The following is a 23,085-nucleotide window of genomic DNA, read 5'->3' as shown; positions in this document are numbered from 1 at the left end:
AGTTTGAAGCATTTGCACATTTACGGATGTCCAGTGTAGGTTAGGAAAATTTATCTGTTTTCAAGAGCAGCCATGTGTGAGGGACATGATTCTAGATGCCCTTGTTGACTTATTCAGGTCATGATTCTAGAAAAGAAAAAACTTTTCAGAAAACGACGAACAGACAGAAGTCACAGAACCACAGCATACTTTTTTCTAACGACGATCCGGCCCCAAAGAACATTCTCCAAGGTACATTTTCATATTCTCTATCAAAAGTTAAATTTTTTATTTTGTTATTTTTTCGTGGGATAAGGCTCAAGTATACATGCAGTGGATCATGGCATGCGAAAGGGACCCTGAATATAAATTAGTACCGAGCGGTGGCATTCTACGACCAATTAACAGATCAAAGCGTTTCTATAATTAAATGGCCAAAGTCAAATCAATTATGAATCATCATCACAGGGACTGATTGCTTTGCCGACTGTTCTATACCAATTTTGTTTCCTGAAATAGATACGGAAGAGAATTTGCGTGAATGAAAAAAAGAAAAAAAAAAGTAAAAATTGTTTGCACACAAATTTTGCAGATTCTTACCACTCCGTCTAAAAAGGATAGAAATTTTGCGAATCACCCTTGGACCTTGGTTCATCTACCGAACGTCATGAATACGAAAAATGTGAACCGAAAGCTACATTTGATAAAATACTCTTAATGCATAATTAAAAAAAAAAAAAAAAAACCCAACCAAATTCATGAACCATGTCCTCACAACGAGCACTCGCTGTCGGTGAGCAACGCATAATCAACCACCGGTAGGCTTAAGATTCCCTGACAGCGCCTCATTGACCAGCACGTGACCGACAGCTGTACTTCCTGAGGACCTCCAGAGACGGGAGCATGAGATCCTGTCACCGCCTTTTGGGGGTAACCAGACCCCGCCCCTCCTCTCTAGAATTTTCCCCACCATCTTCTGCCCTCTTCGGATCCTCCCCGTTGACCGCTAGCCCGTAAGTGATCCTGTCCTCCTCATCTAATTACAACTTCTCCTCCTTTTTGAGTCGATTTATTCGATTATTATGGGTTTTTGTTGTTACGAGGTGATTAATTGACTGCTTCGGTTAGGTAATTTTAGGGCAAGATTTTGCTATGATCGATCGACTAGCTGTGGATTTGTGTTTCCACAGTTTCAATTATTTAGTTTGTGATCTTTCTTTAAAATTATTTACTTATTTTAGTGAGATAGGAGGAAAGGAAACTTCTTTACGATGTCTGTTATTCTACTGTAATTATTGCTTTTTTTAGCGTACGAGGTTACTCATAAAAAGGTGACTTTAAAAAAAAAAAAAATCTTTAACGAATGGTTATTTTTAAAAGAAATAACGTACACGACCGCAACCTTGGGCTTACCTGTAACTGATTCATAACTTGCTTCGGAGGTCGATCTTTGTCTTGTCTTGCTTTAGCTCGACTCGAGCATGAGGATAAACCTAAAAATGGGTGTCTGTTTGCTACTTATAAGCAGTCATTGTTAGCCTTTAGGATGAAATCAACATAGTGTTTCCTTTGAGGAGGATGTTACCGATAAAATTTACCGAGGATGTTTAAAGTGAAGTGAGCTTCGAATGCTAGTAAATTTTGTAGGAACATTTATTATTATTATTATTATTATACAACATCTACATGGCAACCCATTCTTTAGTTTCCAAGACTTTGGTAATTGTGAAAGAAAATAGCTATAATGGTTGTAATTGATTTGAAAATGTTGAAATGGATGAGCAGTGGACGGTTTAATCATAGTACCATAAATGTACACACTCATTAAAAAAAATAAAAATGGGTGTGGTTTTAATTAAGAAGAAACTATAGGTAGAATGAGCTCAGACGGTCTGTATATGCAATGGAGACTGTTAAGTGTACATGCTATTAGGAGACCGATAGGACATTGTTGAAATAGCAAGTAATGTAGATTGAACTACATAAATACGGATCGAGACATATAGCAGGATATATGGTTGAGAACTGACATAATAAGATGCTTCTCCTTTCCATGTGGAATGCATGAAAGCCTGATCTTTTAAAGATGCATCGCGTTACTGACAATGTTCAAGCCCAGGATCTTTTACAACTTAGTGCTCTGATATCATATCATATCATACACACTATACCAATAACATTTCCCATGAGTATGTTGTCCATTGTAGAGAGTGCTTCTTGGAAAACATTTATTACTTATTTATGTTTGATTAACTGAAATACATCGTGAGGCCACTTTTGTTGTTGTTGCTGTTGTTGTGATGCCTTCTTTCAATTTACAGCATGTAATGATACTTCTGTGCACGTATTGATATAACCTTTCTCTAACTATCCTTGGAAATCATTTACTCCTAATTTTCAATTAGTATTTTATACTTTTTATTCCATGCATACACTACCTTGTTATTTTGGTTCGTGTGCTTCATGCTTTTCAAATTGCTATTCGTTGACATCATTTGTACTTTAATCTCCAATTGATGATTAACTTTTATGGACCTGAATCTTCCATTTTTTTTATTTCAGTTTTTTATATTAAAAGAATGCTTCTCACTTAAAACATATATATATTCTAGGAGGAAAAATGGCTAGCAAAAGAATTCAGAAGGAGCTTCAAGATTTGCAGAGAGATCCTCCGACGTCATGCAGTGCTGGACCTACGGGGGAGGATCTATTCCACTGGCAGGCAACTATAATGGGCCCTGGAGACAGCCCTTATGCTGGAGGGGTGTTCTTTATTATGATCCATTTCCCTCCTGATTACCCTTTTAAGCCTCCCAAGGTCAGCTTCCAGACAAAGGTAAAAGGCTCAATCGCATACTTTATACCTTTAACTTGTCTAGCTGATAGGATTATCAATTATGGAACTACAAATCATTGTGATTTGTAAACTGGCTTCATATGCTTATAAAAATTAAGATACATTGGGTGATAGATAGCGTTCAGGCACGTGCTAGTATTGCCAACACCTGCTAGCGTTCAAGCACAATTAATTAGCAATCATGATCTTCTATGGTAGGGACCTCTTGTCATTTAAATTTAAGTTCTGCCTTTTAATATTATATTGAATTTTATAGTTTGCACTTGACATGCTCTCGGTGTTTTTCACGTTGGGTTTAACTCATACTGAACTATCCTATTGTCAGTTTGAACTTTAGTCTTATGGGCCAATATAATGAATCAGATAAATGCTATGGTAGTTGGATGTATCTTAGCAAATTGGTTAAATTATCTCAGCATATAAGCGAAAAAAGGTGGCTGTAAATTAGCCAATTTGGGCTTGATGCACAGGCATATCATGTTACATGGGCTATGCTTGTGCAGACTTCTTAGAAGTATCTTCTGAATACAACTTTGATAGAGTTGGAAAGAAATCTTTAATACAATTTCTCCATTAGTTTCCCACTTACCTTAACTAATTGAGATCTCGGCAGTATTTGTTTCTTATTTTCTGATGTCTTAAGACCACCCCATGTTGCACTAGTTTATACATAAATTGGAAAATTTCACTGGCTGGTAACTGCTATAGTTGGTATATGGCCACTATCTTCTTTTATTTTTGTTATAAATTTCTCATTATTAATTTCTTGCCTCATCAATATTCTGTCCTGGAATGGTGCCTGAAGAGGCGAATTCTAGAGACAACCTCACGGAGATATCTTAGATTATTAATTATCATTAAAGATACTTGTCACAATCATAAAAAATGCGCTGGCCCTTTATCTATAGGAATCTTACATTGTTACTTTTTGGCATCGGATTTGAAGGAAGACTCACTCCTGAAAGCTTGTTATCCAGCCTCAGCTAGTATTACCCAATTATGATGAAGTTCAAGTTAATACTAAACCCAATCTCCAGAATTTTTTCACCCTTCTATGTTTTGTTCTGGATATGTGCACCCATATGTACTTTCTTTGGTTGATGATCTGGCTACATCTTGTCCTTGATTTGATATCATTAACCGATGACCGAATGAACTTGGCTCAAGAAGACAGTTCCCTTTTTCTTAATGGAGGTTGTGAGTTCTAAACTCCCCAGGTCTAGTTACAAAGGAAGCTATTTGTTTCTTACTGCAAGCTTCTTTTCTCCAACATTAGTGTTTTGTTTACTGGCTCACTGAAATATGGAAAGAGATAGCATTAACCGGTGATATTATTCATTTATTTATTTAGTAGGATGTATACTTGCCCCTCTAAACTTAACCTAATAGAAGATGTGAGATAATTTCTTCCATCAATTGTGTGCTGATATCAGGTTTATTGAGCTAAGAAAAGATTGATGAGAAGAGAAACCTCCTAACCTGAACTTAGATTTTGAAAACCAGTAGCATTACCTGTCCATTTCTTTCATACAGCATAAGAGAATTCGTTTTCAGTTTAGAATCAAGTGGAAGCAATGTCCGCTAAAAGGAGCCTTGATCGACTATATGATACACGATAGCACCAGTTTTCCATTCCTCAACAAGAAGACGGATTCGTGAACAGTAGACGTCTTTTTTCCCTCTCAGTCATATGATAATGGACTTGTATTTAGATGAGCTCGACCGAGCTTTCGAAGTGAGTAGTTTGAATTGGAATCGTAATCAACTGAAAGATGCACGCTTTATCGACGAAGGTTTGATTGGAATCTAAAATAAAAGGGTGAGACGAAGATACTCACGTATTTCTACCTCAAATGCTGTTTACAGAAAAACCCTCCCCAGAGCCCACAATGGTGGGAGCCTCGTGCACAGGGCTACCCTTATGCTGTTTACAAAAAAAACGTTCATGTGTTCTTTTAGTTGACTCTTCTGTTTGACTGACAATCAACCCTGTTTCTTTCTAGATGCATTTGAAGATATGTTCTTCCTTTGTATTCATTATTGTTTTTTGTGAGCTTATGGGGCTGGGATGGAAGTTGAAGAAACCAATTTTGTTCTCCAAATATATTCCATGGTTGCTCGATGGACTTTGATACTGTTCTTGAAGGGATGATGGATGTGAATGCTTATGAATCATATCCTCCTTGTGATTTTTACATTCTTAACTTCATCATAGCAATTAAATATCTGCTACCTTTTCCTTTTCAACTCTTAAGTCCTCAAAAGTATATACACGTGGACTGGACATCAGAGCTAAAATATATAGGCATTCACCAGAAAAGAGAGGTAAACCTGTTTTTATTTATTTCTTTTTATTGTATCATTTATTTGAAAAGACCTCATGAACTGGGAACAATACTAGGCTATTAGGTTTAACTCATAGAGACTAACATGATAAACAGATCGAGAGCTGCCAATTCTTTTTTGGTGCTGCTAATAAAGCTTAATCGATTGATGTCAAGCTCAAACACTTGTGAAACTTTTAAGCGATGAGTTTGAAATGAACCTAGTGAAGGAAAGTAAGTATACAAGGAAAGTACTTATAAGCAATCAGGGAGGAAAGTCAGTGAATTGAAAGGTCGTTTACGATACAGAATATAAATCTGTTTCGGAGATAAAGGCTCTAATAGAAGTGTTATTCTCTATAAAATCTTGATCTGAAGGCAATATTCTCAAGTCGGTGAAGCCTAGGAGACATCTAAAAGAATATGGTGGCCTCAACAGAACTATGTCCACTACAATTCAGTGAGTTATCTTGATTCCCCTTAGATTATGAGCTGGTGAAGTTGGATGGTTGTTTCATCGTATCTTTTCATACTGTTGTAAATAGAAGCTGAGACTAGTCATTAATATCTTGTATCTTTCATAATATGAAATAATAATACATTACAAGAATGCTCATAAATTGCTTCCACAACTGCATCATCTTTTAGCGAAGAAACAAATGCACATTCTTGATGTGGAGAAGGATGACTTGCTTTATATGCTTCAATGCAGGTTTACCACCCAAATATCAACTCAAATGGCAGCATATGCCTTGATATCCTGAAGGAGCAATGGAGCCCAGCTCTGACAATATCCAAGGTTCTCCTTTCCATCTGCTCTCTTCTCACTGATCCAAATCCAGACGACCCTCTTGTTCCTGAGATCGCTCACATCTACAAGAACCAGAGGACTCGATACGAGGAAACAGCCAGAGCCTGGACCCAGAAATATGCCATGGGCTAACAACTGAAAAGAGCCACGTCAAAGTGGCACAATGTGTAAATTATACAACTTAAAATTCTCATATTTTACTTTGAAGTGCATGGTTTGTTCTCTTTGAACACAATCACCAGTGTTCAACACTACTGTATCCGTGTTGTTTTGCTGTGCTTGCTTTAACTGAGTGGGCTTTTTGTATTTTGTATTTTGATGACATGCGGGCTTCTTTATGTTATGAAATTTTATGTTCTTGTTTTCCTATTGAATAAAAGAAATGCTAGGGGCACACCCCAAACCACACCACCAACCACACTCTCCTCTCTCATTTGCTACAGTACACAGGGCCCCACATGGGATTTTAAAATTTTAAAATCCCATGTGGGGCCCCGTGTACTGTAGCAAATGAGAGAGGAGAGTGTGGTTGGTGGTGTGATTTGGGGTGTGCCTCTATCACCACTCATTGAATAAAGGCTAAACATGAAGCACATTTCCCCCTTTGTTCCTTCATCCTTGACGTGCATTTATGCTCATAACCCATTGACGCTTGCTTTAATTTCTCTCTTGAGAAGGCATCTTTCATGTTTTGATCCAAATAGATCCTTACTGTGAATCTTTGGAGATTCTTCTTCATCAGTACCTTTTAGATTCTACATATGAGAGAGGCCTTTCTCCACTTTTGAGCATCTTTGATGGGAGTTGATAAGTTAAACAATAACCTTTATACCTGAGTGCTCAATTCGTAGACGATGCATGCCTAGTCACAGATATTTGGATTTTCTTCTTATGTAGCTCAAACTATCCGCATTTAGACAAGTACTTGCGTTTTTTTCCTTTCCTTTTTTTGCTTTTTCTACCACTGCATTCACATCAATAAAGGTTCATCTCCCCTCCTGATTCTATATTGCTGTATTCATCTCTTATTCACCAAATAACCGTAAGATTCGCTATTTATTTATCAACATCGTGCATTTATAAGGAGGCTCTCTCAGTTAAATCTAATTTTCTCTCACTGTACTTCAAAGAAAAGTGACTATGAAGAGCTTCAGGTGTGTCACATTTTGCTTCTGTTTAATCTATTCAAGTTTTTGTGCTTGGTGGACTTACTAAATCGTGTAATTTCGCTGCCTTGTACATAATTTTTCCTTTTTTTTTCCTTTTCCTATTTTAGTTTATTGTATATCAATGCATGAAAAATGTTGATCCTAGTACAAAAATGTTGCTGAGGCACAGTTTTACTAGAAGTTCCATTAAGGTTACTGTTGGATAGCAGGTTCCTAATATGTTTCCTAATTTGTTTTGGTAATAGGTTATTGGGATTCCTAATCTGTTTTTGTAACATAATTCCAAATCTGTTTTGGTAACATGTTATTAGGATTCCTAATCTGTTTTGTTTTTTATTTTAGAATTCCTAGTATGTTTATGATTTTAGGATTTCTATATATATGGAACAATTGGAAGAGAGAATTGAGAAGAAAATTAGGGATATTTGGAGCACAGAAAAAATGTATTTTCTGAGCTATTGGTTAGGGTTTTGTTTGGAGAGAATTAGAGATTTGTTGGTGAGATTAATTGGTGAGTTTGAGTGATTTGTAATCTCAATTTATACTCTTCTTCTCTATTAGTGAAAAACCCTATCCTCTTCTTGCTCCGTGGACGTAGGCAACTTGTCGAACCACGTTAAAATTGGTTGTTTGTGTTTGTAGCATTGATTTGGTTTGTTTGGCCTTCTCTCGACGTTTGTTTGATTTGATTTCTCGTAGCACGTTGGTTTGGTTGTTTGGCTTCCGCAGCGCTCAACAAGTGGTATCAGAGCTCAGGCTACGCTTGGACTATTTGGAGGAGTAGGTCGTTTTGGAGGCTCGTCTAGGGCTTCGTTTGGTGATAAATGTGAGATCTTTTTGATAAAGACTATCTTTTTTAGTTTTAGATCTATTCTTTATTTGTTCCGTATTTGTTTTGGTGCTTTGAGAAAGATGGTCGGGAAAGAAGGAGTTGTGGAGGGTACTTCCGACATGAAGACTGTCCAAAATTTGAATATCCACTCTATGAAGATAGATGTGGAGAAGTTTAATGGCACAAATAATTTTGGTCTTTGGAGATGTGAAGTCTTGGATGCGCTCAATGCGCAAAATTTGAAAGATACTTTGGACTTGGACGGGAAACCGGACGACATTGAGGAGAAGGTTTGGAAAAAAATGAATAGAATGGTGGTGTGGTGTGATTAGATCTTGTTTGACTCAAGATTTAAAATATGATGTGATCAATGAGAATTCGGCTAAGAAGATTTGAAAGATCCTAGAGGGCAAGTATTTGACCAAGAGTGTAGAGAACCGCTTGCATTTGAAAAGGAAACTTTATCACTTCTAATTGAAGAAAGAGACCTCTATTGGTGATCACATGAACCACTACACAAAGCTTCTTACGGATTTGACGAACGTAGATGTGATGATTGAAGATGAGAACAAGACATTGTTGCTGTTGAGTTCCTTGCCTGACGAGGAATATGAGACCTTCGTTCTTACTCTTATTAATGAGAATGCATCTCTTTCTTATAATGTGGTCACCGCTGCACTTGTGAATTATCAGCTTCGAAAGAAGGATAATGAGACTTCAGTTGAGCCGGTAGCGGGGGCATTGGTCGCAAGAACAAAGAGTCCAAACCGTGGTAGGAGGTCACAGTCTAGAGGGGCACATCTTGAAGTTTGTAGGAATCAGTGTGTCTTTTGTAAAGAGGATGAATATTGGAAAGCCGAATGCCCAAAGTTGGTTGATCGAGCCGGGAAGAATAAGGGAAAAACTATTCAAGCTTCAGAGGTGAATGTTGTCAAGACTGGTGATAATAATTCAGATTCGGATTCTTCGGGCTACTCGTTATCTGCACTACCGTCAGTTTGTGTTACCGACTCTACAGAGTGGATGTTGGATTCGAGTGCTTCTTCCCATATTTGTCCTAGGAGGGATTGATTCTTCAGCTTCCAGGAGTTGGAAAGAGGGGAGGTCGTGCTCATGGGTAATGATCATGAATGTCCTATTGGTGGTATCGGTACCGTTCGGATTAGGATGAGTGACGGAGTGATTCGGGAGTTGATTGGAGTGATGTTCGTTCCTCAGTTGAAGAAGAACATCATTTTACTTAGAGTTTTGGTGATAGCAGGATATAGGGTGACCTTGATCGATTCAAGTTTGAAGGTCACATTGGGGTCCATGATTGTGATGAAGGGCGTCAGGAGGAATAATTTGTATTATTTGATTGGGAAGACGATGTTTGATAGAGAACTGACGACTTCTTTTGATTTGGCTAGACTGTGGTATTTGTTGAGGCTGAGTTATTTGATTGATTATGTCATGCATGGTTTGTTGAGGAGTGTTTTGACCTGCAGATTAAAGTCTTTTGAGCACATTGGTGTAAGCAAAAAGACCGAGGTGGAGTTTGGCATTTCTATTCATCGATCGATGGGTCTTTTAGGTGGTGTTCAGTCAGACATTTGGGGGCCTTTCAAGGAGGCATCATTAGGGGTAATCGATATTTGGTTTCCGTAGTTAGGGATTGTTCTAGGCATTGGTGGGTTGCAACCAGGTCCCGTTGGTGTGAAGTCTTAGAAGTCAATAACAATTAGAAAAAGTGTATTGGTAGAAAGGTAACCCGTCGTTCTAGTTTTGATAGGGGTTCTTTCTTGCATTTGTGTCGAGTTCATGGTAGTTTGAGACACTTCATTGATGTGGAGACATTCGGGCGACGAGATGAGATGCCAGTTTTGATGGCCCATTCCTTACTGGAGGGGGATCGGCGTTGGTTGTCGAGCATTGGTTTTGGTTTTGAAACTTCGACATATTTGGGTCATCTTGGTCATAGGTTGCCGACTGCTGCCTGTGGAGATTTTGGATCTGGTGTGTTAGATCCTAGAGGGGTGATTAGGGTCTTATGCTAATCTAATCCGATTTTATGCCAATTAAAAACTTATTAACAAATTATTCTTACAAAATAGATATACAATGTGATATAAGTAAGGATATACAACTTAACACAAGGGTGAAATAGACATAAACAAAACAAGAGTGATAGTGTACAAATAAACAATGCAAACACACAATATGATCACGGAGTTCGGACCTTTCGTCCTACGTCTCCGCTCCCCACTCCCGGGGAGAAATCCACTATCACAACCGGGTTTTCTACGCTTACCTGAATAACATTTACACCTCACACTCGGTTTTTTAGCTAACCGAAAACTTTACAATCAACACTCTTGCAATCCCACTCTACACCCACTAAGTGTTGGAACTAGACGTGTCTCCCTCAAGTGCTCGGATACAACCTCTCCCTAGGTTCGTCAACCGACGCAACTCCTCTTGGGACGATCCCCGACTCTCGCCACACACTTCTCTCGGTGTACAAGTGGATTACAAAGTGAACCTCACAATAAGCACAATTACAGTAATTGATGTTCTCTTCAATTGATGAGAACTTAATGAATCCCAATATCACTAAATCACACACTACTATACAATAATATATTGTATGAAACACTATAAGCTCAAATGTGGATACGTGTGATAAAAGAGAATAAATGAAATCTAACTCAATCAACAAACTAGCAATAATAATGTATAAATAATCAAGGACAAATTGCTAGAGAATAGAGTTAGAAAACTTCTCTATAAAACACAAGAGAGGCTGAAGAAGATTGAGGATGGATTCCTCAATTTGAAGAGCAAGCCACCTCTTGTTAAACCAAACTAAAACTCTTAAACAAACTTTGATAATCTTTTAAACTTTTGTTAAAAACACATGAAAAACTGCATTTGCTGAAGAAGACATTGGGGGGTTTATATAGGAAGAGAAAACAGTGCACAAAACCCAATGAAGACCAGCAAAATATCCCAAAAATCAAGAACCAGATTTTTCTCAGAACTAGCAGTTGGAGAGCTTATCAGTCGACTGACGGGCGGCGCCAGTCGACTGACGGGCGGCGCCAGTCGACCGATGAGCTGATCGTTAAGTTCAAATGCCAGCTTTTCAGTCGACTGATGTAAACTTATCAGTCGACTGACATGGTCAGTCGACACATCAGTCGACTAAAATGGAGCAGAGGCTAAATGAAGATTCCAGCCATATTTTTCAGTCGACACATCAGTCGACTGATCACAAGAAATCTGCCAGAATCAGTTCTGAAGATGATTTTTGAAGCTATATTAAAAATAGCAAATAATTTTCAAAAAATATAAAAATTTGGGGAAATTTTATGAACATGAATATGAACATGTTGGAAAAAGAATTTTTCAAATAGCTCTTCCCATTTGTAAAAACATTTGAATATGCAAAAAGGCTAAAATACATGTTTTTCAAAACATGTTGTTTTTGTCATTTTGGTTCAAATCAACAAATGAAAACTTGTATATACTTTATATGGGCATAGTAAAGGATATTAACATAATTTATATGACCCAAAACATATTTGAATGTATTTTGCATAAAAACCTTTGTTTTAATGAAAAATTCATAAATGATGTATGTGTGTGTATTTGAGCTCATAGAATGTCACACAATATATAAACCTATACTAAGTATACCATGAAGAATTCTTCTAAAGCCTGGGCTTGAATTGACTAGAGATGTGCATGGCTTCAATAAATGAGTTGTATGTCAAATTCTTGTATATACCTGTATATGCTAAAACAACACTAAACAAGATACTGGAAACAAGATCAGTGGTAAATTATTTGTTAAAGCATCATCAAAACAAGAGGACTCAACATAGTGGAGCTGCTTCATATTTTGGGTTGTGTCGGATATTTGGTTGCCCAGTATTTGGTCACATCGAGGATATGAGATTTGATCCTATTGCACGTTTGGGATCCATAGGTTCGTTTGATTATCAGTTAGGAGCTTCTGATTTTGTTCTGAGCAGGTATGTCACATTTGACTCTCAGCAAGTGAAGAGTGTTGATCAGATCATTGGGATATCACAGCTGGTGGAGGGTGATGCTACTCACATTAGATAGAGATTTCTCTACATACTCCAGATCATATTGCATCGTTTGTGATTCTAGCTGAGGTGATACAGTTTGGAGATCATTTGGATTTGGATGCAGATGATGAGTTAGTTTTGAATTCGAGTGCAGCTAGTGGACATGTTTTGGATACGGCCATTGGTTCACATCAGGTAGAGGTGTTTGATTTGTTTCAGTTTAGGGCCATTAGGAGCGCTATCAGTTGCAGATCCGTTGGTGATATTGATGAAGAGTTGTAAACTTTTCTATTTGATTGAGGGTCTTTAGAGGCCGTTTGGGTGAACTACGTGAATGCTTGATTCCTTGGGCAAGAGGATACGTAGGCAGTCATTTATGATGCAGCCGGTTTGGTGAGTTGATACCGATATTTAGAGTTTGTTCGCATTCTCGTTTGGGTTCTCGACTTGTTGTGGATTGAGTCCGTTGTCGTAGATTTGTTCCACTTCGTACTGGACGCAACAAGTGAGACGTTTGGTTGGTATTGATGTCGGCTCAGTTTTGAGAAAACTTCGTCGAGATAGAGAATTGTTGGATAGTAGGTTCCTAATATGTTTCCTAATTTGTTTTGGTAACAGGCTATTGGGATTCCTAATCTGTTTTTATAATATGATTCCAAATCTGTTTTAGTAATAGGTTATTAGGATTCCTAATCAATATTGTTTTTTGTTTTAGAATTCCTAGTATGTTTATGATTTTAGGATTTATATATATATAGAACAATTCGAAGAGAGAATTGAGAAGGAAATTAAGGATATTTGGAGCATAGAAAAGAGGTATTTTCCGAGCTATTGGTTAGGGTTTTGTTTGGAGAGAATTAGAGATTTGTTGGTGAGATTAATTGGTGAGTTTGAGTGATTTGTAATATCAGTTTGTACTCTTCTTCTCTATTAGTAAAAAACCCTATCCTCTTCTTGCCCCGTGGACGTAGGCAACTTGCCGAACCACGTTAAAATTGGTTGTTTGTGTTTGTGGTATTGATTTTGTTTGTTTGGTCTTCTCTCGACGTTCGTTTGATTTGATTTCTCGTAGCACGTTGGTTTGGTTGTTTGGCTTCCGCATCGCTCAACAGTTACAACATTTGTCATTTGTAATTCATAATAAAGAAATAAAAATGAAATTGTGAAATGAATTTTTTTTATACATGTAACTCTTGAGATCACCATGATTATTTGTAAACTTCAACCTATAATGCCTACAGTAACAGATGAGGATTAATTCTAACTTTTTCAATAAAAGGTCATACTCCTATTTCTGACCCGGGGACATCTCCATCTTAAATTTGAATTGATGTTTGAGGTAATTTCTTGATGCCCATAGTTATTAATAAATAAACTTTTAATATGGAAGAAAGTGGTGAATTTATTTTTAATGCATTCACGTATACAACTATATTTTAACGTAAACGGGTTTGTGATGATGATGAGAGTTTGCTCTCTATGTTGCCAAAAAACTAAACAGACTACATATTAATTAATTCATTTAATAACATCATAAACTCCTTTTGTGTATTGCTAGTTTCATTTGTGCAAACTAAATTATAAAAAAGAAAAAAGAAAAAAAGGCTCACAAGTAAAAGTGCATAATTCAAGAAAATAAAATAAGGTGCTAGATTGACAGAACTTATACATGGGATTATATCCAACGAACAATTTTTCAAAACCGACTGAAATTTTTTTTTTTTTTTCAAAACCGACTGTTTTTTTTTTATTTATCAAAATCGACCCGGTTTTGTGATTAGCAGGCTAATCACTATCCTAAATAGTCGGGGTTGGCAACCCCGACTATTTAGGATAGTGATTAACCTGCTAATCACCCTTTAATTAGGGTTTAACACCCTCCTAAATAGTCGGGGTTGCCAACCCCGACTATTTAGGATAGTGATTAGCAGCCTAATCACAAAACCGGGTCGATTTTGATAAATAAAAAAAAAAACAGTCGGTTTTGAAAAAAAAAAAAAAAAATCAGTCCGTTTTGAAAAATTGTTCTATATCCAACTCCAGGGTGAAAAAAAAAGGAAAAAGAAACTAGCTAATTCTTTTGAATGTACGGGTTGTTAAATAGATTGTGTATTAGATAATGGTCGCAAGACTATTTGATTCAGTTACTTGACGGTTTGAGTACGAGGATTCTAAAAAAAATCAAGAAAAAGTACAGTGTAGACATTTTATGAGTGAAGAGATAAAAATGAGTCGGTTTCTGTATATTAAATTATGAAAATTAACTTAACAATCAAATTTCAATCCCGGTAACGTATGGAAAGATAACAGAGGGATCGGCGCGCGGGAGATTTAGTGGTTATTTTGGAAAGCTATCACGATTCCGCGATCTCCTCTCTCTCTCTCTCTCTCTCTCTCTCTCTCTCTAAAACAGAGAGTCTTTTATTAGCCATCACTCTTGTCGCTTCCATTCATCTCCTCCTACTGTTTCTCTCTTCTCTGCTCAAAGATTTCATCTTTTTCTCTCTCTTCTTCTTAATCTTCTAATCTCTACTGAGTTGAGCTGGGGGTTTCAAGATTTTAGCTGGGTTTTCTGGGTTTTGCTTTGATAACTTGGGGACCAAGTAAGTGCTTCTTTTCATCTTGTTGATACCAAAAAGCCATTTTTGTCCTTTTCTGAGATGTTTCTGAGATGGGTTTTCATTGAATACTTGATTTTTCCTGAGATTTTAAGATATGGGGTTTTGATGTTTTGATCAGTGAAGATGGTTTTTGGATGAAAGTTGTATTTTTTATGATCTTAATTTCTGCACCTGGTATATTTAAGTTAACTGCTCAGCTGGGTGATAGCTCTTTTTTACAAGGTTACTTGGTGAACAAGTAAGCAATGGAAACGCTAGTTTTTTTTAATTATTTTGCATTGTTTTATGATCATCGCCCCATTGTTCATAAGATACAATTCTTAACAGAAAGAAGCTATTTTTCGATATTTCTGATCTTTTTTTTGGAGTTTTGAACTTGTTTATCTTTCAATCTAAAAGTGCTCTGTTCTCTATTTTTCAGCTGTTTTCTTAGATGGGATATTTTATTATAATTATTTTTTCCAGCTGAGATATCCATCTATTAGCTGAGTGATAGTCTATTTTTTGTTGTCACTTTTTTTTTTGTCCTTTTTGTTGCTCAGATCACTTGTTCATCAAGCATTGCAAGAAACTATGTTTTAATAATTTTTGAGCTAATTTTTTACAATGTAATTAAAGTTTCTCTGCCAGTTTCTATAGTCGTTTTGTGAGATATATTGAATGCTGAGCATTTGAAGGATGCTGTTGATGGGTTTAACAAGATCTCTAATAGTGATTTGTAACGGAAATTTTTTATCTTTTTCCAAACTTTTTCTGTTGAGAGTTCAATCCATCAGCTTGATCTTTTATATATCTTGGATTTTCCTTGATGTGCTTATGTCAATAATAAACTACATTTTCACTCATGTTTTCGGCTGAATGGTTCGATTCTTCAGATAGGTTCTGTGCAGATTTTTTAATGGAAAAGAAACAAGAATTCATGCAAGTTATTTTTTACCCCAATGTGGTATGCAGAAAAAAATATCATTTCTTTTTAGTAATTCTTCAGCTAGTTTCTTTAGTTTGTATTTAGAGGTTGAGTCCCATTTAGCTATCCAGCTTCTTTCACTCTGCCTATTTCAAAAACCATTTCCCCCCTTTAATTGTTGTTTAAATTGACAGTTTTGACCCCATAAATTGACATTTTATCAACACGTTTTTACTTGGGTATCAATCTAACAATAAAATAATAAATCAAACGGTTCCACGGAATTTGGTAGAAAGACGGCAGAAACTTCTGATTTCTGAAGCTACTTTCTGATTTCTTTACTATTAGATTCAGATGTGGGGTCATATCAATATAGGGTTTGATAACAGGTCTTATTAACGAAGAGCTGTGTGTTTCATTCCTTTCAATTTGGGTGTCAATTTATTTTCTATTAAAAACATTTAACTTTCAGCTCTCAAAATGCTCTATTAGCTTAAGAAACTGACAGTGATGAACAAAAAGAAGTTATGCCTCCTTCTAATTAATATGAAACTTAGCATTTGATATTGAAACTTAGCATTTGATATTGAAAACTTGGTGTTTTTCTCCTTGTTTGTGTTTCAAATTTTATGCAAATTAAGAGACTTTATCCTGCTATCATTTATGCTTTGTTATCTCAATTACTTAATTTAATAACTGATGAGGGGAGTAACAGACACAAGCTACTGCAGAAGTCTTATTTTTTTTTTTCACTCAGTTTTTTTCATAAAATTGGACTGAGAGCTTTCTATCAATGGATTTCTAATTGACATATTATGGCAAAAGAGTTTCTCTTGTTCAGTTTCTTAACTACAATTTTGTCATAAAATTTGTAGCTTTCTGAAGCTCAAAATGAGAGCAATGCAGCAGAAGGAAGCCAGCAATAAGAAAGCTGATTCAGAGGTGAATGGATCTGTCTCAAAAATGCATGAGAAAGATTATAATGAAGAAACATCTTCTGATGTGACCGAGTCTAACTCTGGAAAATCCCAGCAAGCAATTGAGAGCTCTGAAACCAACAATTTAAACATGATCACTTGTCCAGAGTGCCCAAAGATTTTCCCCACCCCAAAAGCTCTCTATGGTCATCTAAGGTCTCACCCTGAAAGAGCTTATCGGGGCGCAAACAAACCGGTCAAGAATCTCAAGCGACGATCCAATCAAACCTCGACAGTCACAAACTGGCGACGATCCAATCCAACCTCGACGGTCACAAACTGGCAACAATCCAATCCAACCTCGACGGTCACAAACTGGGGCTTACGCGCAAAGAGAGGGCGAACTACTCCAGAGGAATTTGCTGCACAGACCCTGTTGATTATTTCTGAGACTGTAGTCATAGTGCCTGTCAAAAGACCAGAAGAATCTCCTAAGGGATCAAAGACCTACCAATGCAATATTTGTGACAGAACTTTTGCTAGCCACCAGGCATTGGGAGGTCATCGAGCTAGTCACAATAAGAAAACTGAGCCGCATGAGGGAGTTACAGAGAATGGAGTTGTTCAAGCTGATGCTAGGGCTGCGACTGCAATTGAGCACAAATGCAAGGTTTGCAGCGAGGTTTTTGCGACGGGTCAGGCTCTTGGTGGGCATATGAGAAGACACTATAATGGACCTCCTTTAACCGGGAATGCTTTGGAGAATGTTGGGAATGCAAATGAGAATGAGAATGTGGAGAATGTTGAAAGAGGAAATCGCGGGTCTCGCCTGTTTGATCTCAATGAGTATCCTCCACAGTTTGAAGAAGTATACGGAGCTGCAGTTTGAAGTTTTAGTATTAGTTGGAGTTCTAGCATTTTTTTTTTCTTTTCCCCCCTAGGTTTGGAAACTAGTGAGAAAAAGGAGGAAATAGGGAAAATTTTGGTTTCCTTCTTTTCTAGTAAATTCTTCTTTAGGTCTTATTTAGAAGTTGTGCATGCTAACAGTTGCTTGTGAATGACAGATTCTAGTTTCTAATATGAGAACATGAATATACGCTCACTTATTTTGCCAGTATATGGGGTCTATTGTTACAGCCATTTTGATATCTGGAGAAGCTATTTGTGTTGTTTTAGGTATTGATTATTATGTTACTCTGAAGTTTATTTTCTGTGTAAGTAAAGAAATATTACTGACTACTGTCATCCTTCCGTCTGGATTCTTAAAGGAAACTGCTTGTTCATATACTTTTGTAATCCTGCAAGTTTAAACTTTTCATAGATCATTTGACTGTAATGATGATATTGCCCAAATATATAAAGTAAATTTGTAGATTTAATACTAGAGCTACCGCAAGTATAACAGAGGGAAAATGACCTGCCTATTTATTATTTAAGAGTCGGTTTCTTTTTCTGGATAGAAAAATTAGAGAAGGCTAACGCATCTTTGATTAATGAAGTCAAAATCAAAACGAGTACCAAATGGAGGGATAACCACGAAAATAATTTAGGAAAAATTCTTATTACAAAATTCGAAAGATCTCTGTCAAAAGACTCACCAAAGCATGAACTGTTAATTAGTCAGGATCCTCACCCTCTCCAGAATAATCCAATTTTGGAACCCACTTGGTAGTTCGTTTGAAGAATTATTTGTTGTAAACTTTGGACTGTACTATAAAGTCTTGTAGCTTTTTCTAGCTCACAAGTTTCTCAGAAAGCTCTCTTTGTTGTTGAATGGTCTAATTTAGTCAGAATCAGGGGTCTTTTCCATTGTCAAATTTGAATGTATATGAAGACTTATTTAGTTGTCACTAGGACTCATAGTGATGAATCTGATTACAGTTAATGTTGGGCTTTAGAACTCAACACCATCACATACGGCTCCAAGAGCTAGAATATTGGATACTTGGAGATTATTTATATAGCCATAAAAGGTTTCATCTTTTCAGATGAATTTGAGTTATAATACTTTCATCTTCTTCATGAAAATATTTCTTCTGCTCCATCACATTTCCTAATCACCTTATTATTATTATTATTATTTGCTTCTGGGAAGAATCTACTTATGATATCAGCCCCAACAAAAAAGAAAGAAAGATTTAAATAAATTTGCTTAAATTACTCCTGATATTCATTTATTCACTGAAGTCTTCATGTAGATGCTATATGGGCATTTTTAGTATAAACTAACAGAGATTCTAACATTAACATATTTAGCAAATATAACACATCCTTTATTTAAGAAATAAATAAGATAGAATATGACTTCTCGTATAAAGTAAACAAATCATAACACATCGTGTTCATTCTATATTTATTTCTTAACACTCTTTTCTCGTAGAAAAGATTGTAATCTGATTCCATTCCTAGAAAAGAATGTGGTTTCTTTATCTAACCTTTCATGAAAATGGAAAGAATCCTTCCCCTTTTCGCAATAAATCAGAGTTGGCGCAAAAAAAAAAAAAAATACTCAGCATCAATCTTTAAATGGTAATATATCAGCTACGAAACTCAAAACTTGAGGCTGCCAGCTACACATGATCTTTCTTTTCTTCAGAGAACATATATAAAACTCTTTCTAATGAGGAAAAAAAATCAATTTTATCAGTAACATGCAAAGACAATCCTCACATAGGGATTTGTACACAATCATATCACACAAAGTATTACTACACAGCAGAAAATTCTCATGATAGAAATGGAGCAAATGCTCCCATAAGCTATTCCACAATTATTCTCATCCTTATTATGAGCAAAATTCATGTCTAAGCCAATATATAGTACAAGGACATGGAGGAAATACATAAAACAAATGTATCAAGTTGGGGAGTTCTAATAGGTGAAGAAATAACTCACCATTTCCAGGGAAAATCTTACAGAAAAACTTCTGAGAAAAAGCAAAAATTACAAAACAGTTCTCTACTTGTATCAAAACTAAGTGGGTACAAAATCATCGGAAGGAGGGATCATCTGAATCATAAACAACCCCAGCGCAACAAACAAGAGAACAAGCTGAATGAAACAACAGAAAGAATACTTACAGACTTTGTTCTGTAGTTTCAACACCTTTTCAGTTCCTAACAGTTCTTTGCAGTGAGAATCTAATTCCTCTGCTTGATCCTTCAACTTGATGGCCTTTTCCTCGGCATCGTTCAGCCTGAGTAAAGCATGTGCTTGGTCCACAGCCAGAGATTTCTGCTCCTCAAGAAGAGCAATTTGGTCTTCAGCCAGTATTTTCCAACTTTGTGTAGTTCTAGTTATGATCAACAACTCAATTTCTGATTGAATCTTCTTCTTGAATAGGTCTTCAAGCTCAAATTCGAGGTCATTCATCTCTTCAAAGGTCGGCACTGTAGTACTAGATGATTCCTTGCTCGGAAGATGCGTTTGATTGATGATGTCTTCAAGGTCAATTATCTTTAATTCCTTCGCCTTGACAACTGCAGATGCTTCATCCAATTTGTACTGAAGGTTTTCTATCTTATGGTTTAGTTCAAGTAAATGAGCCTCAAACGTTGGGGAACTACTGGCTTCTGTTTCTTCAGATTGGTCATCAAAGTCATTGCATTCTGTGGCATTCCCAATTTCCCCAATCTTTTTTATTTCTGAATAGAAAGAAACCATTAAAAACATTGTTTAGTTATGCAACATCCTTTAATGCAAGACAAACTTGAATTTGCAATCCTAATTATAAGAAATCATCAATAAACAACAGCCAAACTATTAGTCATTCAGATCTGCCATGACAGTGGTGATGCTCATTCTACTAATAAGAAAACGTCAAGACAACATAAGCTTGTCGGCATTTTCTTGTGCAAAACCTTGGGTAGAGTGCATTCGCGGAAGTAAATGGATAGATACGGAGGAAGCTAATCCTGCGGCAGAAAATACTGAGGCTGTGTTTGGAAGCTTGCAACTGGGTCATTTTTGTCCAACTGCAATTGCTTCGTTGCAACTAGATGTTGTAGTTTCAACTACTGCAAATGCCCCTCTAATGATAACTTAATAGCTTAAGCAAATATGAGCATATGTTGCACAAGCAACCGTTGTTTCAACAAACCCAAATTTATTATTAAAGAAATAAAAAATCTCAAAATCATACAGAATTGAAATGAACAAATTTCTTGAAATAATCATTTTGTTGCTAATGAAAATGAACCAGACACCAGAATAGAATCATTTCAGGAAGAATGTTTTAATTGCCCCTCATATAAACATGTAATACTTCAGTTTGCTCCCCTCATATAAACAACATGTATGTACCTCTGATCTCTAATAGGTTGGGATGCCTCGATACCTTGACAACGATACAATTTTTAGCTACCACGCAGCTCTGCTTAGAGCACTAGTCTTCTAACAACAGGTTTGTACTCCATACTAGATGACTGTTACAATCTACTTTGGCTACTCCCGTTTTCAAATAAAAAGAATGAGTTTTCGGATCATTATGTTGAGAATTCAACCAACAAGATAGAAGACTACAATAGTTTCTTTGCAAGATACTCAAGTTCCTGTCCGTCCATTGTGGCCCAGTGAAGCATGGAAACTGTACAATATGATACACATATATTTATATATGTAAGGTATGAAGACAATACTTTTAACTGGGACACCTATATGACATAGATATGGAAAAAATGTTATATATGCACATTGTACTTGATGCATCAAATACATCCGATAAGAACCATATGAATACAAAGTATGGACACAATTCTAAAACGTCACATGTATGCAGCGGATAAGACAATAACAAAATTATACATGAATTTGTAAGGCTAGAAAAACTCAAGAGTGTGACAATTGGTTGCTGCATGTTGTGAATATTTTCAACTCATATAAATTCACATGAATAATAAAATTCCTGACAGAAAAACTGGCCAAACTATGAAAATTAATGTACTATAAATCAAATGGAAATCTGCACCCATCATTCTTATAGTAGATTTTAACTTCTTAGTATCAGAAGTATCTATGATATGTCCTTCAGTACATTTAAGATCTGCTTTGAATTTAGGATATGCCACAAAAGAGTATCCTACATGTATCCATCAAGTGTCTGACTAACACCATTCAGATATGCACTATGAGTAACTTATATCAGTTGAACTTTTGGTAGTTATATGAGTAACTTATATCACACTCAAAAGGTAGTTTCTTGCTTTATGAAGAAACACCACAGAAGGGTCTATGTTTCTTTTTCCTCACAAGGGCCAATGTTAAAAGAGAACAGAGGTATCCACACTATAAATTATAGAACACGATGAGAAAAGTTAATTGAATTTGAATTATGGAGATGCACACAAGATGATAAGAATGAAGCCTATCACAGACCTCGTAGATATATAATATATATATATATATATATAGTATATATATATATAATATATATATATATATATATATATATATATATATATATATAACTATATATATGAGAGAGAGAGAGAGAGACGGAGAGAGAGAGAGAGAAATGCAGGAACTTAGTACGAATGTAAAAGAGAACAGAGGACCTACTATAAATTATAGAAAGATGAGAAAAGTTAATTTGAAATTTGAATTATGGGAGATGCACAAGAGGCGATAAGAAGAGCCTATCAGCAGACCTTTAGGATATAATATAAGTATATATATATTATCATAGTATAATAGATATATATGAATGAAAGAGAGAGAGAGAGAGAGAAAGAGAGGGAGAGGAAAAAAAAGAGAAAGAGAGAGAGAGACGAGAAATGCAGGAACTTAGTACCAAGCACAAATTTTAATTTGTGCTTGGTAGTGGGTGTCTCATTCTCATTCACTCTCCAACCTATGTGAATGTGGTCCCCCATTTGAGTGAGTGGATGAGAATGATCTACCTCACTACCAAGCACACAAAGTTATGTTTGGTACCAAGTTCCTCTATATTGCATGCATGCATAAATAAATAAATACACGCACGCGCACACGAGCGCACGAGTGTACACATGCAAGCGCACCCGCACGCACGCGCACGAGCACACACACACACATGTAGGGCAGAGCCAATAAGGACCCAACAAGGTCCTGGCCCCCTGAATAATAGGGTGTTTTTTTTGCTACTGCTCCCTTAAAATCTTCCATTTTTTGAAAATTGGCCCCTCAAATCATGGAAATTGCAATTAGGCCACTCACTCAATTCTTAAGTTATTTTAAAATTAGCCCCTAAAATGTTCCTATTAGGTTTCTCAATTCTAACTTATTTTGAAATTAATCCCTCCAATCGTTACTAGAAGTAGCAATTCCAGGGATTACAAGTGATACCTATCGTTGTGGACTATCAGCCCCTCCAATTCTCACAAATTTTTTTCCCAAATTTAATCTCTCCAATTGCTATTTATATTCTTGAGTGGAGGAACTAATCTAAAAATAAGTCAAAATTTGACGGACCTAATAGCAATTTCTATTATTTGAGGGGTTAATTTCAAAATATGAAAGATTTATGGAACTAACATAGTGACTCAATTATGGAAAAGTTTTTTAAAAGAGGTCGAATATCTTCTACTCTCGTAGGTGAGAATTAACCTTTTTTGAT

At 36.2% G+C, this 23,085-nt stretch overlaps 3 protein-coding genes across 5 annotated transcripts in view; 2 read left to right on the top strand and 1 right to left on the bottom strand.

The window, feature by feature from the left end:
• LOC109840154 (ubiquitin-conjugating enzyme E2 30-like) lies at window positions 879–6,335 on the top strand. 2 transcript variants are annotated; one of them, XM_020408681.1, is made up of 3 exons: window positions 879–992; window positions 2,592–2,797; window positions 5,873–6,335. In XM_020408681.1, the coding sequence occupies exons 2-3, from the start codon at window positions 2,600–2,602 to the stop codon at window positions 6,101–6,103; spliced, it is 429 nt and encodes a 142-aa protein (XP_020264270.1). In that variant the 5' UTR covers window positions 879–992; window positions 2,592–2,599; the 3' UTR covers window positions 6,104–6,335. The 2 variants fall into 2 exon arrangements, with proteins under 2 accessions (XP_020264270.1, XP_020264269.1); XM_020408680.1 differs by having other exon boundaries at window positions 880–992; window positions 2,592–2,815.
• Window positions 14,481–17,642, top strand: LOC109843354 (zinc finger protein ZAT2-like). Its single transcript, XM_020412288.1, has 2 exons — window positions 14,481–14,651; window positions 16,452–17,642. The coding sequence occupies exon 2, from the start codon at window positions 16,468–16,470 to the stop codon at window positions 17,380–17,382; it is 915 nt and encodes a 304-aa protein (XP_020267877.1). The 5' UTR covers window positions 14,481–14,651; window positions 16,452–16,467; the 3' UTR covers window positions 17,383–17,642.
• The window catches only part of LOC109840153 (WPP domain-interacting protein 2), a 9,199-nt gene continuing 5,367 nt past the window's right edge, over window positions 19,254–23,085 (bottom strand). For both annotated transcript variants that reach the window (XM_020408678.1, XM_020408679.1), the window contains one exon: window positions 19,254–20,137. In XM_020408678.1, coding sequence (XP_020264267.1) covers window positions 19,467–20,137 — 671 coding nt within the window. In that variant the 3' untranslated portion in view covers window positions 19,254–19,466. The remainder of the gene's footprint in view (window positions 20,138–23,085) is intronic.

Source organism: Asparagus officinalis, chromosome 5 (assembly GCF_001876935.1).
Source record: "Asparagus officinalis chromosome 5, Aspof.V1, whole genome shotgun sequence".
Lineage (NCBI taxonomy): Eukaryota > Viridiplantae > Streptophyta > Magnoliopsida > Asparagales > Asparagaceae > Asparagus > Asparagus officinalis.
This window is presented reverse-complemented; position numbering and strand designations above follow the sequence as displayed.